At 31.5% G+C, this 16,773-nt stretch overlaps 2 protein-coding genes across 3 annotated transcripts; one reads left to right on the top strand and one right to left on the bottom strand.

Annotated features, from left to right (window-relative positions):
• Positions 1-2,948: 2,948 nt before the first annotated feature.
• On the top strand, positions 2,949-4,260 carry LOC100803555 (protein IRREGULAR XYLEM 15). Its single transcript, XM_003517267.5, has one exon. The coding sequence runs from the start codon at positions 3,157-3,159 to the stop codon at positions 4,069-4,071; it is 915 nt and encodes a 304-aa protein (XP_003517315.1). The 5' UTR covers positions 2,949-3,156; the 3' UTR covers positions 4,072-4,260.
• A 4,156-nt stretch (positions 4,261-8,416) lies between these two features.
• On the bottom strand, positions 8,417-10,367 carry LOC100804089 (probable WRKY transcription factor 15). 2 transcript variants are annotated; one of them, XM_006573584.4, is made up of 3 exons: positions 9,333-10,367; positions 9,076-9,201; positions 8,417-8,708 (listed from the first exon to the last, which is right to left on the bottom strand). In XM_006573584.4, the coding sequence occupies exons 1-3, from the start codon at positions 10,007-10,009 to the stop codon at positions 8,549-8,551; spliced, it is 963 nt and encodes a 320-aa protein (XP_006573647.1). In that variant the 5' UTR covers positions 10,010-10,367; the 3' UTR covers positions 8,417-8,548. The 2 variants fall into 2 exon arrangements, with proteins under 2 accessions (XP_006573647.1, XP_003517316.1); XM_003517268.5 differs by having other exon boundaries at positions 9,076-9,204; positions 9,333-10,364.
• Between the last annotated feature and the right edge of the window lie 6,406 nt (positions 10,368-16,773).

Below are 16,773 nucleotides of genomic sequence, written 5' to 3' on the forward strand. Positions count from 1 at the left end.
TAAACCTTAACATGTGACTACCAAAAGCAAAGTGGATAAAATTAAAACTATGGATTCTTAAATATAGAGATAAACAGAAAGAAGAAAAAAAGAGAGCGAAGAGGTTAGGAGTTAGTATTAGTAAGTTATATTTAAGAAATTATAACTTTAATATGGTAGTCTACATCTAATGGTAGGCTGACAATGAATAAATTTAATATGATAGGGTATAACTATTGTGGAGGTATTGGAAGAAACAAATGTCTTGTACATAAAATGAATTTATATATATTAAGATTATTTAAAACAATAATAATAGCAAATAGTAAATACTAATACTAATAAATAAGTCATTTATTTAATATTAATTTCTCTTCCTTTTTTTTTTACCAAAAAATTTTATTTAAGTATTTTCCGTTACTTCATTATATTCTTGTATATTTATCCTACTTTTATTTTCTCTCTCTAATTCAATTTCACTTCTTCCCTTTCCTTTCTTACAACCAAACAAGACAATAAATAAGTTTTCCATATGCCCTAAAGCTTTAGATATAATGATATAAGAAGACCAAAAGGTCCAACACAATTAATAAATAGTTAAGTTTTTCAAACAGACTACTAGGAGCTCAATTTTTGACTATGTGAATGAAAAAAGCTTTGCCGATAAAAGATAAAATTTCCTTTAGTGATCCTTACCTCTAGAAAAGAATTAGTTTTTGGCTATCTATTATGAATTATCCTTAGCGAACAAAATAATATAACAATATGTTTGATTGTACTTAATATTTTCATTATTTTATAATATTTGCTATAATATAATACACATTAGTATATTGTATGAGAATTCACAAAAATAAAAAAGTATATTAATACGATGATATAATGTTGTATTTATTAGTATAAGAATAATATGTAACGTTATTTATTATCGTTAAGAAGGGAAACAAAAATCCCCAAAGAAAATATTTTAAAAAAACTCAAATTATATCTTTTTTTATAATTAATCATGTCATTAATATAAAATATTTATCAATTTTATTGATGATTAATTTTTAAAAAAATATAATTGATCATTTTTAATAGACTCTTCCTTCTAACTTTGTTTTTCTACTTACAAGATTTTAACTTAATATCTTTTTTTAAAAAAAGGAATTGTTGGTCAAGATTATGTATAAATATATGATATTAATCGTTAATTTTTGCAATAAATTAATTATTAAGATACTACATTTACTTTTGCTTTAACATGTAATTAATTTTAAGGCAGGCAAATTCTTTTTTGCTTTAATATTTTCGTGGTCAGTAGTGGTCAATGATGCTTTTTCTCTGACTTCCGACAAGTCTAATATAGGTTTTCATTTTTCTTGGTCATGGCTAGTTTACCCTTTTAAATCTTTGGTACAACTTCTTATTTTTCGTTGAGGCCTTGGGATTGTTCACTTAAAAATTTACAACTCACTGGACCCAGTGAATGTGAAACCTTGATTTTCCCCAAGGCCCAACACCCAATAATTTTTCTTATCGAGCCGCATTGTTTTCAACGTTTAGAAACAACGCACCCTCTTTTGTGGCTCAGAAATTTGGCCAACACAAATAAAGCACAAGGAAAAATGCAATATTTTTGTACAACTATACCTATTTTTGGTGTATTTAACCAAGTTATTTCTTCTGTACTTACAATCAGGGGTTGTGTGATATGGATAAATTATTAGGTTATTTTAAACCATGATCATGGATGACAATGGTTCTTATTAGTAATATATACATGATACATAATTAAGTTTTGTTTACAAAAATAAACTAAAACAGTTTTAACTCATTTTTAAAATAATTTTATATTTATTTTTAAACTCAAGAAAAAGAAATTTGTAAATTTATTTTTTATATTTAATAATCACTCATTCTATTATTATTATCACTATCACTAACACTCTTTTTATTATCACCATTATCATCCTTACTTTTGTCACCATTCCTATCAATATTACTATTACTATTATCAATCATTACTATAGACATGATCATTATAAATTATTATTATAGTTGTTATTATTATCACCTCACAAAAATATCCTTAAACTAATTTTAATAAGATACACTTTTAAAATAAGTTTATTTTAAAACTAAAATTAGTTTAAAAAAACTAAAACTAAAACTAAATTTAAAAACTAAAAACTGATTTTTTTTAAAAAAAAAATGAACAACTAGGTATCATTCTAAACGATCGACCTTAGATTTTAGGTGGCATAACTTAACTTAAAAACTAACTCATAAAGAAAGACTTATCTCCCACTTAGATACATTAATGTCCATAATAACTACATCCTTTAAGTAGAAATTTGCACTTTTTAAGAAAGTTGTATCTTGAAAATTAATCTTGCACTCTCGGCAACTTGAGGAATAGTCATAACAAGTGAGAAGTAGTTGCTAAAGTAGAATACTCCAAGAAAGAAGTACACATTTTTCTTTTCTTTTCTTCGGATTCTCACTATCATCAATTTATGTTATTATCAGCTGCGCCTAGCTGGAAGTTCTGCTTCCCCCAATCTGAATTATGAGTACTTTTTTCTTTGAAGTCGTTGCATAACGATACTCACAACTCACAAGTATTTGAAGGAGAGGAAACGTTCCAGCTGGTACTTAGTCCCCTTCATAGGTAGCTACTTGTTTAATAAGTTGCCAATATTCTAAAGGGGTTACTTAGAAACCATAGCTTAAATGAAGAAGGAAAAGCGACCTCCGGTTTGCAATTAGATACTGGGTCACTACAGCTATCGGCTACACCTTCTTTCTTATCTTAAGTCCAACCACCCCAGCACTGCTCTATTCCCATCTTCATCCATATTTGGTTCAGCACAAACCATCCTTCATAAATTAAACAATACATATATTAGGAATTAACTAATGCAAAATACCAACCACATAATAATGATGGATATAAGCAAAACCAAATTCAACACAACTAAAACAACTACTATTCGCTTTCATTATAACATTGTTTTCAATTGTAGAACTTGATAGGAAGGATATGGTCATTGTAGGGTCACTCTCAATAATATTTTCCCTTCCCATTGCTTACAGTCTCTCTTCTTGTAATTTAAATCAAACCTTCTACCCCAATTCTCTCTCAGAGCTCAGAATCTGCAGCTCTACCACTTCTTCCAAAACCCCTCCATTATGAAGAACGCTAACAGCAACACAAAACTAATCCTTCTCCACCCTTATATCCAAAAACAAGGAAGCTCCAATCGCCTATGGCTTTTAGCCTTCATATCCTTCTTTACATTAGCCTTCCTTGCCACCCTTATTTACACAAGAGACACAACCTCATCTTCCTCTACCACTACCTCTTCCACCCCATTATCTAGTTTCGCTAACACCCCTTTACCATCCACTGTAATCAACACCCTCCTCCACTATGCCTCCAAATCCAACGACACCTTCCACATGCCCCACTCAGACCTAAAAACCATCTCTGACGTGCTCCGAAAGTGTCCCTCACCATGCAACTTCCTCATCTTCGGCCTCACCCATGAGACCCTCCTTTGGAAAGCCCTCAACCACAACGGAAGAACCGTCTTCATCGATGAAAACCGGTACTACGCCGCGTACTTCGAAGAAAAACACCCTGAAATCGATGCCTATGACGTGCAATACACGACCAAAAGGAGCGAGTTGAAGGAGCTGATAGCTTCGACGAAAGAACAGGTGGGAAACGAGTGCAGGCCAGTGCAGAATCTTCTGTTTTCTGAGTGCAAGTTAGGGCTCAATGACCTTCCAAACCATGTTTATGAAGTGGATTGGGATGTGATATTGGTGGATGGACCGAGGGGGGATTGGCCGGAAGCTCCCGGAAGAATGTCTCCGATCTTCACCGCTGGCGTTCTTGCCCGGAGCAAGAAGGGTGGGAACCCCAAGACGCATGTGTTTGTGCATGACTTCTCAGGGAAAGTGGAGAAGGTTTCTGGGAATGAGTTTTTGTGCAAGGAAAATTTGGTCGAGGCTACTCATAGTTTGGGACACTATGTGCTGGAAAAAATGGACGATAGTAGCGTTCAGTATTGTAAGAATCATTCATCAGGATCTGCTTAGTTGGTGTCTTCAATGTTACTATATATATATATCGTCCATCTGGGTATTTAATATAGTTTCCCTGTTTACTTATTGGTTGGAGCATGTAAAAGATAATTCTTTCTTTCTTCTTTAATTTTTTTCGTTTTTCGTTTTCTGGCACCGAAAATTGTAATTTCTTCAAGGAATTCATGCTTCCAAATTTCAGTTGAGGATGTTTATTATAATGTACATTTAAGGTGGATAAATGTAGTAGATTATGCGAATAAGAAAACGGAGCTGGTTTATTATAATGTACGCCTATATATATATATATATATATATAGGCGTATCATCAGCGCCACGAATTAAGCTGGTAGAATACTTTAATTTGCTAGTGGGTGGTGAATAATTAATACGTCAGATTAAGGAGTTGGAGTAGAACGCATTAACTAATTGATGCACCACTTGAAATACGAATTTTCGTGCTTAAACTGGAATGCTGCTCCAGAAGAAAACGGCTCACACGGGGCATTAAAGTTGTCCCTCTTACATGACTGTTTTCTTTTTCTTAACCTTGGATTGATCACACTAGAAGAACTCTACTTAATTCAGAGTTTCATCCGAATAAATAAAATTTAATTAAGAATTATTTTTATTTTAAATTAAACTTAATTATTACTCGAATTAACTTTAATACACTCATGTCTAATTACTTGATTGATGGTTGTTGTGACTATTCTTACAAGAGTCTTTGTCACAAAGTGTCGTTAAAATAAGAGTATTGGTTCTTTCCATAATTTAACTTTCATGAACCTTTGAACTTTGAACATCATCCCACCCTTCTTTAATTTGGAGTGAAAGCTACTACTGTGGTCCTCAGTTTCTTAGATCTCTAGCTCTTACTATGCAGCTGGATGCATGTGGTGAGACTTTTTTGTTCAGTCTTCTCCGCTAAGAAAAGAAAAAAAATGCTAATAACATACTTCTTGTTTCTCAAAATAATAATCTTCTAATTTAGTTACACAGATAAAAATAAATAAAAATTTTATAAAAATATTCTTATATCATTATTAATTATAAATTGTATTGTCTACCATTAAAATTATAAGGAATATAATGAAAAAACATAATTAATGTTACATTAAAAAGTTAAAATAATAAGTATTTTGGAATATTTTTTTTCTATTACACCACAATTATAATAGAACAAATGAATTACTTTTTATTATTATTTGGCAAAATTACAAAATTGATTCCCCATTTTATCTCCAATTACAGATTTGGTCCCCCTATAATTTAATTCACAAATTTAGTCTCTCAATTTTATAAATCCCTGCAAAATTGGTCCTAGAAGCCCGATTTGGACGTTGATCGTTAACCTCAGACGTTGACTGTCACGTGTCAATGACACGTATTAACGTCTAAGTGGTTCCCTGTAAAGACTTCATTTTTTGTAGGTAAAATTGCACTTTTGGTCCCCCAGTTTTACTCCAATTTCGATTTTGGTCCCCTTATAATTTAATTCACACATTTAGTCCCCCAGTTTTATAAATCCCTTTATAAATTATTCCTGCAAAATTAATCTTTTGAATGGTTTAGCTACTGGTGCTAGAGAGACATGGTAGGTCTTAATAAATCTCGCACTTTTTTTTCATCGCAAGTTTTTCACTCAATTAGAACCCAGAGAAAAATCACTTTTTGTCTCTCTCCCACTTTCGGAATTGTTCAACTTGGGAAAGTGGCGCATGAATCTCAATCTGGGTCTGAAATTTTCATATCTCTTACTTTAACAGGTTCTGTAATAATTCCCCATTTTTTTTTTCTTTTTTTGCTCCCCATGTAGTATTATGTGTATAGGACTGCTTAAGTGGCCTATGTATGACAATTGTATTTTTGTTTGAAATTTAAAATACAGTTTCTTCAATACTGAAATTTGACTGAATTTATAAAAGGATTTATAAAACTAAGGGACAAAATGTGTGAATTAAATTATAAGGGGACCAATATCGAAATTGGAGTAAAACTGGGAGACTAAAAGTATAACTTTACCTACAAAAAATGAAGCCTTTACAGGAAACCACTCAGACGTTGACACGTGACATTGACATGTGGCAATCAACCATCTGAGGTTAACGGTCAACGTTCAAATCGGGCTTTCTGGACCAATTTTGCAGGGATTTATAAAATTGAGGGACCAAATTTATGAATTAAATTATAGGGGAACCAAATCCGAAATTGAAGATAAACTGAAGAACCAAAGTGTAACTTTACGTTATTATTTCAAAGAAGTTATTATTTCAAAGAAGTAAAACTTGCATTATTTTGTGAGTATCGAAAAAATTTAATTCATAATAGAAAATGTGTTTTAAAAATCTGTTAAAGGTGCTACTGCCATTTCCACTACTAATTATTAGTCATTTTGGAGAAATCTATAGAATATGGATAATTTTCGTGAGTATAAGGATGTAGGAAATTCATCATGTGCTTTAGCTAGCATTATATCAATCTCACCGGAAGAATTTGAAGGTAAAAAATGAGGATTCATTTTGGATAATGTGACTTACGATCCGTTCAGGACAAATTCAAATTATTTGACTCCTTTGTGTATATTTTTCTCTGTACCTTGCCCTCTAATAAAAAAAATTACTCTTGAATGAAAAATTAACAGGTAAGAAATAAAATATTGCTTTTCGACTCTACATCATTCATCTGTTGGAAAGATAAAAAAGAGGTTAGAAAACAAGGAATTTCCATTTCCATCCGTCATATTTAGGCAAATGAAACAGGCATTCTGAAAAACGACAATTGATGGTAATGATTTATTATTACCAATGGGCCTTACATTGCTGTTTGGTACTTTGTTGTTGTTTTTCTGTTACTTATTTTCATAATGTCTTTGGATCAAAACCAATCCAGTGGACCTCACGCTTATGGCTCATTTTACGTGTATCCTGTTTAGTGTATAATATATGTTGCTTAACATGCTTGTTGACATTGATTGATTAGTGATTAATTAGGATGACAAGTATATTTAACGGAGAAACCAATATTTATGGTTTTTAACTTGTTAGTATTTTTTTAAGAAGGTATTTGATAAAATTAGCATATAAGTTAGTGGAAGCTTGTAATCTACATGCAGTATAAGTTAAGAGTTACATGATGAAACTTTATAAGATTACTGATTGAATTAAAAATGTTTGATAAGATTGATTAATAAACTGGTTCAATAATATAAAATGACAATAAAAAAAGGATTTTCAAATAAATTAGTAAGGGATAAAAATGAAAAAAAACTAATAACTTATAACTTAAATTAATTTTACTTTTTATTAATTATATTTTGTTTTACATAGAATTTTTTTTCTTCTATTGACCTATGAGTCTCATATAAAGAGAAGTAAAAACCTATAAATCAAGTCTATAATAAGAACAAATCAAGCTTAAACTTTACATTTTATAAGCAATCAAAGTCTCATATCTATTTAAGCAAAGCCTTATTAGTCTAACCTATTTGTATCCATGCCTACCTATCACATGACCAGAATTTAAACCTAACAATGTTTTTGACTTGGACTGCGAGAAAGTATGGGAAGAAAACAAAAGACAAAATTATTGAGGAGGAGGCCACATGCATGTAAATGGTGAAACAAAATGGATGAATGAGCAAAGAAGGCTTGAAGCTATAGGCTCCACAAACCTAACGTTAAGGCAGAGGCAAAGGAAAGAAAGCAAATAAACAAATTAACAAACGAGGTAGGACCCTTCAGTGTTAGAACTTATCAACTGATTCAATTCCACACCCACCCATTTTGACTTTGACATAGGTTTTCCCACATAGGATTTCTGGATCACGAACCCCTCTCATCAAGTGTACTAAATTTCTAGCCAACCTTTATCCTAGAAGCCAAAAACGGTCCAAACAAAATTGCATTAAAAACCCTATTCATCGCTCTTTCCCTCTCCTATACCTATCACTCACCTCACCTTCATTCACTCACCATAATTTGCCGTCCCAACTACTCTCTTTTAGTCAACTGTCTTTAACACGACATGTCCGTCCTCTTCTTTGACTCCGTTTCTTTCATTGAAACTCTCCCATTAATGTTGAGAGAGATTATGATTTATGAGCATCCAAGATAAGCACCACATGTAAAGCAATCAAAAAGAAAAGAAAATAAAAAGGAATAAAGCCCCACTTCCTTCTTTTTCTCTCTTTAGATTTGAATTAAATAAAATCCGTTACCAAATTCGCCTTCTTCACCTTTAAAAAAAAGAAAAGAAAAGAAAATTCTAGTCGTGAATCGTGATGGATTCAGATTCAGAGTCGGTCCAAGTCTTTGAAGAGAGAAAAGATAAAGGAATCCAATATTGTATAGAAGATATCTGAACATGGAAACACCCCCATCAATTAATCTCCTTCGAGATAAAGCTCTGCTCGATTAAAAATTTCAATTGTACAAGCCATGAATGACATGATCAGAACATACTTTGTGATGGGAAAACGATGATTAATTAGTTAAGAGGATTCTAGGATGAGATTAGTAGCTTCGGCTGCAGAGAGTGTATGATTGTGCTCTCCTTCATAGGTGACTACCAACATAGATGGATCATCCAGAGCCCTCTCTACGTGTTTGCGCGCTGGACACCCTCTAACACTGCTGCACTTGTAATAACCTCTGCAAATTAATAATTCCAAAAACAACTCAATTCAGTGATTCATTACTACTACCATTTACTCCACCCATTCAAAATTAACTCCAAAACATCACATAAAAATAGAAAACACTCAAGGGAAAGGACAGAAAAAAGAAAAGAAAAGAAAAAAGCATGCCAGGATCTTTCTAAATTTAGCCCATACGGGAAAGAGAAAAAAGGAAACAAATTAGATGATTCAATTTAGTAAAACAAAATAAAAAATATGGGTCCATTTTGAAATTTGAAATTGAATGGTCAACGAGCAAGTTAACATATACAAAGATAAAATTATAGGTACTAGATGTGAAGGTGCTTATGATATAATTATAATGTTAAGTTGTTATGTACCTTGGATGGGGGGATCCTTTAATGGGTTTCTGTCCGTATTTCCTCCAAGAATAATCGTCTGGTGGAATATCAGCCATCTTCAAGCTTATTGCCGGTACCCTCACCACCCTCTTCTGCCTCATTTTTCTGCTGCAACAAACCAATCCAAATCAGAATACATCAGAACCACACACAACAAATATATATACATATATATATTTGACAAATTTTAAGGATAAGAAAAAGAGATTCACACACACACATATATATATATATACCTCTTCTTTGAACAATGGCATCGGCTAGAGGAACTGCCACACTTAGCAGAACCCAAGTTCTCAGAGCTACACTTCCTCTTCAACGAAGAGGACGAAAGAGGAGGCTTTCCGGCGGAGGAGACCTGAGAGAGATTCGTGATCTGAAAAGCCGTGGCCGGCGACGGCGACGACGAGCACGGTTGTTTAGTGTCGGTATCGCCAGCGGTGAGGGAGGAGACAAACGAATTTGAATAGGAGAAATTAATGGTCTTGGAAGAGTCCTTTCTCTCAATTTTGGGGATCAGAGAGTGGTCAGTGACAGAGTGAGTGTGAAGGGTGGGTGGCGGGATCTGCTGCAGCGGCGTAGCACGGTAGACTCTCGGTTCCGAAGGTGGAGGTGAAGCCACAGGCACAGGCACAGGCACAGGGGCTCTTCTAAAACGCGCGTGACCGGTTCTGGTGCGGCCCAGAAGCGAAATGACCTTCTTGAACTTAGAAACCGCGACGTCAGCGACAGCTGTGTAGTCGGTGTCGATGTTTTCCATGGAAGACTTTGAGGTTGTCTGGTATTGTTGTTGAGTATGCGACAGCAACTTGATGAGTTTCTCGACGCTCTCTAGCCCCGACGCAGCTTCACGAACCGCATTATCCTCCGCGAAAGTGTCGTTCCTGTACCCCATCATGAATTCCACGGCCATACTTGCTGAGAAAAGAAAGAGGAGGAGGTGTTAAAGAAAATAAAGAGGAGGGTCATAGGGTATTACCCCGGTCAAATGATGCAAAAGAAAATAAATATAAAAACAAGATAGTGCAGTGGCTTGTTTGGTCCACTAGGTGAATGCACTGTCACGCTAGCTAACCCTTTCCGTCAAAGTGTATGTAACACACTGAACAGGGTATTTTGGTCTCTCTCTGAACGGAGAAAATGCTTTTTTTTTTTCCGATGAGAAAAAGCATCTGGAGGTAGTGGGAGATATTGACTTTTTCTGAGTCGTGGGTCCCAAGGAGGGTTATTATTGATCTCAGCGACGTTGGGGCTTTAAAATTAGGTCAAAACCATTGTTTTAGCCGTTTGATATAGCATTTCAATTACATCAATTGTGTGAAGAAAAAAAAAAAAAAAAAGAAGTTTGTGGATCCGTTGGTTGCCAGCTTATGATCCAGTTGACTTGGATTGACACCTTACTGTGGATTCTTAATTTTTTTCTTCTTAAATTGTTTTATTTTCCCGTCATTTTGTCCCCTCTGCTTTCTCTCCACCTCTCATTCGTCAATCTTCTAGATTTTTTATTCCATTTATTTATTCTCGATGTCTTTTTCTTCAATCGGTGCTAGCTAAATTCTTTTTTTTTTTTTTTGGATAGAGATAGCTAATTTCTAAATCGCCATTATAATGCAATAAAAAGACTTCATGATAAACTTAAGGAATAAACAATTAATTTAATTAGTTAAGTATTACTTACTCTTTCTCTTTAATAATCTCTGAAACAATAATATTATATAATTTATTCCGTACATATTGAATGTCTATTAATTTAATTCTTAAACTAATAAATTTTATCAATATTTAGGGACCAGTTTAAAAGGTTCAGAGAGAAAATTAATACTGTAATATGCTAAATGTTCACTTGTATTTTTATTTATTTATCTTAGTTAATTAGAGTCTTTAGCTCTTATCTTAAATATTAATTACAAGTTTGGGTGTTTTATAAAATTATGGAACTATATTTCAATTTGAAGGTTAGTTATACTTAAATTTTGTATTCTTCTCTGGGATGTGTTATGCGATAAATTATTAGGCATGCTTCTCAGGTGCCAATGAGTTGGAAGAAAATCGATTTTGATTACATGATAAAGATAAATCTACTCTTTATTGTTGTAGGAAATTTACGTATTTTATGTGATTTTTATCCTCCATCGTGATTTTAAAAAGTATCCAAATACGTACTTATAATTCTAAATCGTCATGTGTTTTAACCGGTCTCTATACAATATGTAGTTAAAATTTTGAATTCACAATAAAAAAATTAATGACACTCAAATATTTATTATGTGAAAAATTAGTTAGAATCATGATCTAGACTATGTAATAATTTTCCATGTCAGAAGAGAATCAAATCTAAAATCTCTTTACAAGTTCAACGTATTCATTTTGCTTATATAGGTGATACTCTAAAGATACTATTAATTAAGAAATTAAAATAATTTTGTATTAAAAATATTAATGATATACTTTATCATTTTCTTGATATATTTCTAACATAAATTTTAATATAAATAATTTAACATTAGTTGTGTAATCAATGTACTGAGAACCTGTTAACAAACACCTAAATTTAATACTTCTGTAGATATCACTGAACAGTGTTACGTATTCCATTATCACCGAAATAGAAGAACGGTCAAAAGTACCTTTCATACTTACTATCATTTATTACCTGTATAAATCAATATGATCTCAGAAGTACTATTTTTTATTATTTTTGGTGAACATCTCAGAAGTACTATTATGTTTGAACTTTGAACTTAAAATATAAATAAGAAAAATATACTTGAACGCTTATATTTTGAGAAAGATAGGAAAAGAAGAAAAAAATACTTAATTTCAACTTAATAGATGGGGACTTTCAATATATTTTATCTCTTAACAAGTTTTGGTTTACACATATTTCTCATGATACCATATACTCTTTCAGGAATTTCTCATTTTTGTTGTCCACCTTGGATGAAGGAAGATCAACCACTAATAACGCCACTTTGGTGCGGCGGTGGTACGTATCTTTATCATTCATTTTAATTATTTGTGATAAATTTAGATGAAAAAATTGTTAAAAACTATTATAATTAAATAATTAGGAAAAGAAATAAAATGTACAATCCATTATAACTATTTGATAATTTTGGATTAAAAAACATGAAATGGTGTATATTAAGCAAAGAAGTTAAAATTAAAAATTAGTACACATTTATATAAAATAAAATTGTTATAAAATATAAAAAATTTATCTTATTTAAAAAATAAAAAATGCGAACAGCCAAACAATAGTACATGTTTTTCCGCTGATAATAACGTTTACTTGGTTAAATAAGGACAATATCAACGTACCACAAGAGGAAGAGGTAGTTAAGTGCATGTTTGGATCTGCTTTTTTATGATCCACGTTTTTATATATGTTTACTGTTCATGTCAAATTGGTCATACAAACATGAAAGCAAGCACTAGTTGCTTCAATTTGACACATGTCAATGGTAGAGAGACCGTTACCAAATACGCAGTAAATAATAGTGGTACGTGATTTTATTTTATTTTTGCTGAATATAATTTTTTGGTTGAATAATGGTACGTGATTTGTAGTTACTGTATCTACGGTTATAGCAGGCTGTGAACAACTGTATCCACTGTATCTCTATCCGTGATTAAAGGCCGTTGTTATTCAAAATAAATAGTAAATAAATTTCACATGGATTAGCGTTAGAAATCAAGATATTGAAATTAGACTTGTCTCGATTTAAACAACAACATTATACAAAAGGAACAGGTGATTAAAATTTTTGCAAGATTGTGCAAAAACACCACATGTGCCACTGGCGAAAGAAAAGTCTGCCAAAGTCAACAGACGAAAATTTTGACATTTTCTTCACAGGCGAAAGGAATATGACATTCGTCATGTGGTCTTTTTTTTATTATTATTATTTGTTATCTATCGTTATTTTTAAATAATAAAATAAAAAACATATTTGTTAATATACATTTTTAAGAAATACGTATTGACATAATAATCTCTTTTTACAAAATGCAATATATTTATAAATAAATTAAAAGTCTATTCAATATCATAAATTTTGACAGGTATTGTTCTGGTGAACCGTGAACAATAAGGATCAGGATACCTTCAAGTTTCAATTGGATGAGTGGGTCATTTGTTTGGTGAATGGTGATTGTGAAACTCCTGTGACGTTCCACAAGGAGTGAGTGATTATCTTTCAATACAATCAAATGAGTTATTTGTTTGTTATTTTTTAAGTGATCTTTTGTAATAATTATTTTTTTATTAAAATATCTTTAATTATTTTATATTAAATTATACAAATTCATTTTCTCTCTTACGAGGATTATAGAAAATGACTAGCATACATTAATTAATCATGTAAAAAATAATTAAATGAAAAGAATAAGATAACGAGTCTTAATAATTTTAAGGAAGATTTTGAAAGAAAAATAATATAAATTGTTAATAATTTTAATGTTATCAACTAAATTAATTAATTTTTTAAAAAAAACTAGTTAGTTAAAATAATCTTATATTTAATAACTGTTGAAATATTATAAAATTCAATTAAACAACTTTATATCATTTTTGGTCTTATGTGTTAAGTAGTTGAAAATCTATAATGAAGTATTGAGAGTGGTAGTATAACTAACCATCATCTATGTTTTGATCTGTATAAAAGGAATTGTGTTGTAACACATATGAGAAAATCTCCAATAATACACTATACTCTTATTAGTCTTTCTTTCTCCCCAAGGATGTTCAAACCATATGACTGGTTATAGGGATTGGTAGATTGAGTTTGATCCAAGCAAGAAGACTCAGATCAAACTTGCTGATAGCAGATCACTAATGGCAGAAGGCATGGGAAAATTTGTAATTCGGAGAAAAAATAGCAAGGCTTCAATGATTGAGGAAGTTTTGTTTGTACTAGGTATGAAGTGTAACCTGATGGGTATTGGTCAGTTGATAGAAAAAGGGTTTTTAGTAGTGATGAAGGAGAGTGACTTGCAATTGTTTGACTCAAGGCAAAGGTTGATATTGAAGTCTCCACTGTCCAGAAACAGGACCTTCCAAACATCAATCAAACCTGCACAAGTGGAGTACCTAGCCGCTAGAACTAATGAAGGTTAGCTCTGGCATATCAGGTTTGTTAACCTAAACTTTAGAAGTTTGAGTCAGTTACATAATGATGAAATGGTGATAGGTCTTCCTAGAATCACAACACCTGATAAATCATGTGAATCATGCATACTTGGTAAACAAGCAAGGTCAAGTTTCAATTCCTACTTACCTATGAGAGCTACAAGTTTATTACATGTTGTTTATTATGATATTTGTGGACCTTTTAAGACTCATTAATTAGGGAGAAACCTGTACTTTGTGACATTTGTGGATGAGTACAATAGAATGATGTGGCTCTACATGATCAAGTGCAAGAGTGATGTGTTTGAGATTCTTTAGAAGTTCAAAACTATGGCTGAAAGACAAAGTGAGAAGAAATTGAAGATCCTTGGGACAGATGGTGGAGAAGAATAAACATCCAAAGAAGTTGAACTTTTTTGTTAGAAAATAGGCATTCAATATGAAGTGACTACACCTTATGCTCCTGATAACTCCGAAATATGAGTTAATATGATAGTCAATTTTGGCTAATAAATGTGTAATTTTTTTTACTTTATTATTGTTTTTAATGAAATAATGAAGAAATTAACATCTTTGCTATTTTTGATCGGTAGAAGTCAATAGAAGAAGAATTCAAGTGCTTTAAAAGGAAATTAAGGCAAAAAGTGGAAGAAAAAGCCTTGAAGAAAAAAGTGAAGATGCAGACAGCTCACTTAGCGCGTGCCCGCGCTTAGCGCACAACTCAAACTTAGCACGCGAAAAAGCCCACAACGAAGTCCAAATGAATGCTTAGTGCGAGAATTCGCGCTAAGCGCGAAGTCAACATGAAAATTAAGCTACCTAAAGCCTATATAAGGAGGAAGAAGCAAAAGACAAAGACACATCGAGTCTCAGAGCTCTCCAGTGAAGAAATCCAAAATCTGAGTCTCTCCTTTAGGGGAAACCTTCTTTTCTTAGTCATTCCCTTTTTTCTTGCTATTAGTCATCCAAACCCTTCTTCTATTAGTCTCTAAAGTGTAAAGCCTCTCATAGCTATGAAAGGCTAAACCCTCTCTGTTGGGAGCCTAGCCGCCAATGCCCTTGTAATGTAACTGCTCATTTTATCTATTAATGCAATTTCAATTTCTATTGTCTCTTTTTTGCTTTTCATTTCTATTGTGTGGTTTGACCATCAATGCATTTGTTTTTAGGGGTTATACATTGAAAAATGATAATATCTAAAGAACTAAGAAAGAGCATCTCATTAATGCATTAATAGGGATAAAGTCACTTTGTTATGCATATCGTGTAACTTCTTTTTCGTACTAAATAGCAGTACTGATAAGATAATGTGAAGCACGTCTTTTCTACCATCTATATGGATCTACTTTTTGTAGCTTGTAGATGAAAATGTAATGTGTGAACGTACAATAATAAAATTAAATTCTAACTTAATAATTGATAAATAAAATGGAGAGATATATATATATATTAACTGAGGTAAAAGTGTACATAGTTAGTCCTAGGGTGTTCATCAGTTGGACGGGGTTGGTTTTAACTAAATCCATTATTATCGGATTAAAATTTTACATCTTGGGTTAGTTTGTTAAATTTTTATCATAGATTCAATTTGATTATAAACATGTTGAATTGGGTTGATTAATTTGGTCTAAATATTTAAATAATATTTTTAGAACAATAATTTGTTGTTGTTTAAAGTTTCTTAAGTATATAATGATTAAAAATACTTAAAAGAAATTAAATTAATAAAATATTTGATTGATATAATTAATAATTTTAATGTTAATATAATATTTTTGTTTTAAATAGAAATAAAATATAACATTAACATGTGAAAATATAAATAAAATTGAAATAGAAAAAATAAAAAAACTTAAAAATAAAAAATCACGAGCGACTTAATTTAATAATTTAATAAATGATGTAAACTAAAAACTACTAATATGTTTTGTATTAATAATTAACTTATATATATAATAAATTAAATTATATGATATAGTTTAGATTGAGTTCAAAAAATAAAATTTATCATCAAATCCGTTCATGATTAGATCTTAATTAAATTAGGTGAAATTTGATTAAACTTTAAAAATTCAACGTGATTAAATCGCGGTTAATTTGGATTAATAAACACCCCTAGTTGACCCAGAAACCATCTGATCCTTCTTTTCGACGAGAAAAAAGTTTGTTAGCGGAATAATTGCACCAAATCAGATACATTTTAGACTTGAGGCACAGCTTATCAACTTATCTGATTTTTTTAAAATAAAAAGTAATTGTAATTAGAATTTTTTCTAAAAATTAATTACAATCATTATGTAAATTTAAAAAACTAAAATAAACTATTATTCGTGGTTTTAAGAAATAAAAAATAATAGCTTCAGGGTAATCTAAAACAATTATTTTCCAAAACCACTTTTTAAATAGACATTTTCAAGTAAACATTTTATTGTGAAACAAGATAAATAGTTAGTAGTACATGTCAGCTAACTATTTTATTAGTGGAAGAATTACTGTGCCGTTGGATGATTAGAGCCCACACATTATATATATATATATATATATAT

The sequence above is a fragment of the Glycine max genome, chromosome 1 (genome assembly GCF_000004515.6).
Source record: "Glycine max cultivar Williams 82 chromosome 1, Glycine_max_v4.0, whole genome shotgun sequence".
NCBI classification, from domain to species: domain Eukaryota; kingdom Viridiplantae; phylum Streptophyta; class Magnoliopsida; order Fabales; family Fabaceae; genus Glycine; species Glycine max.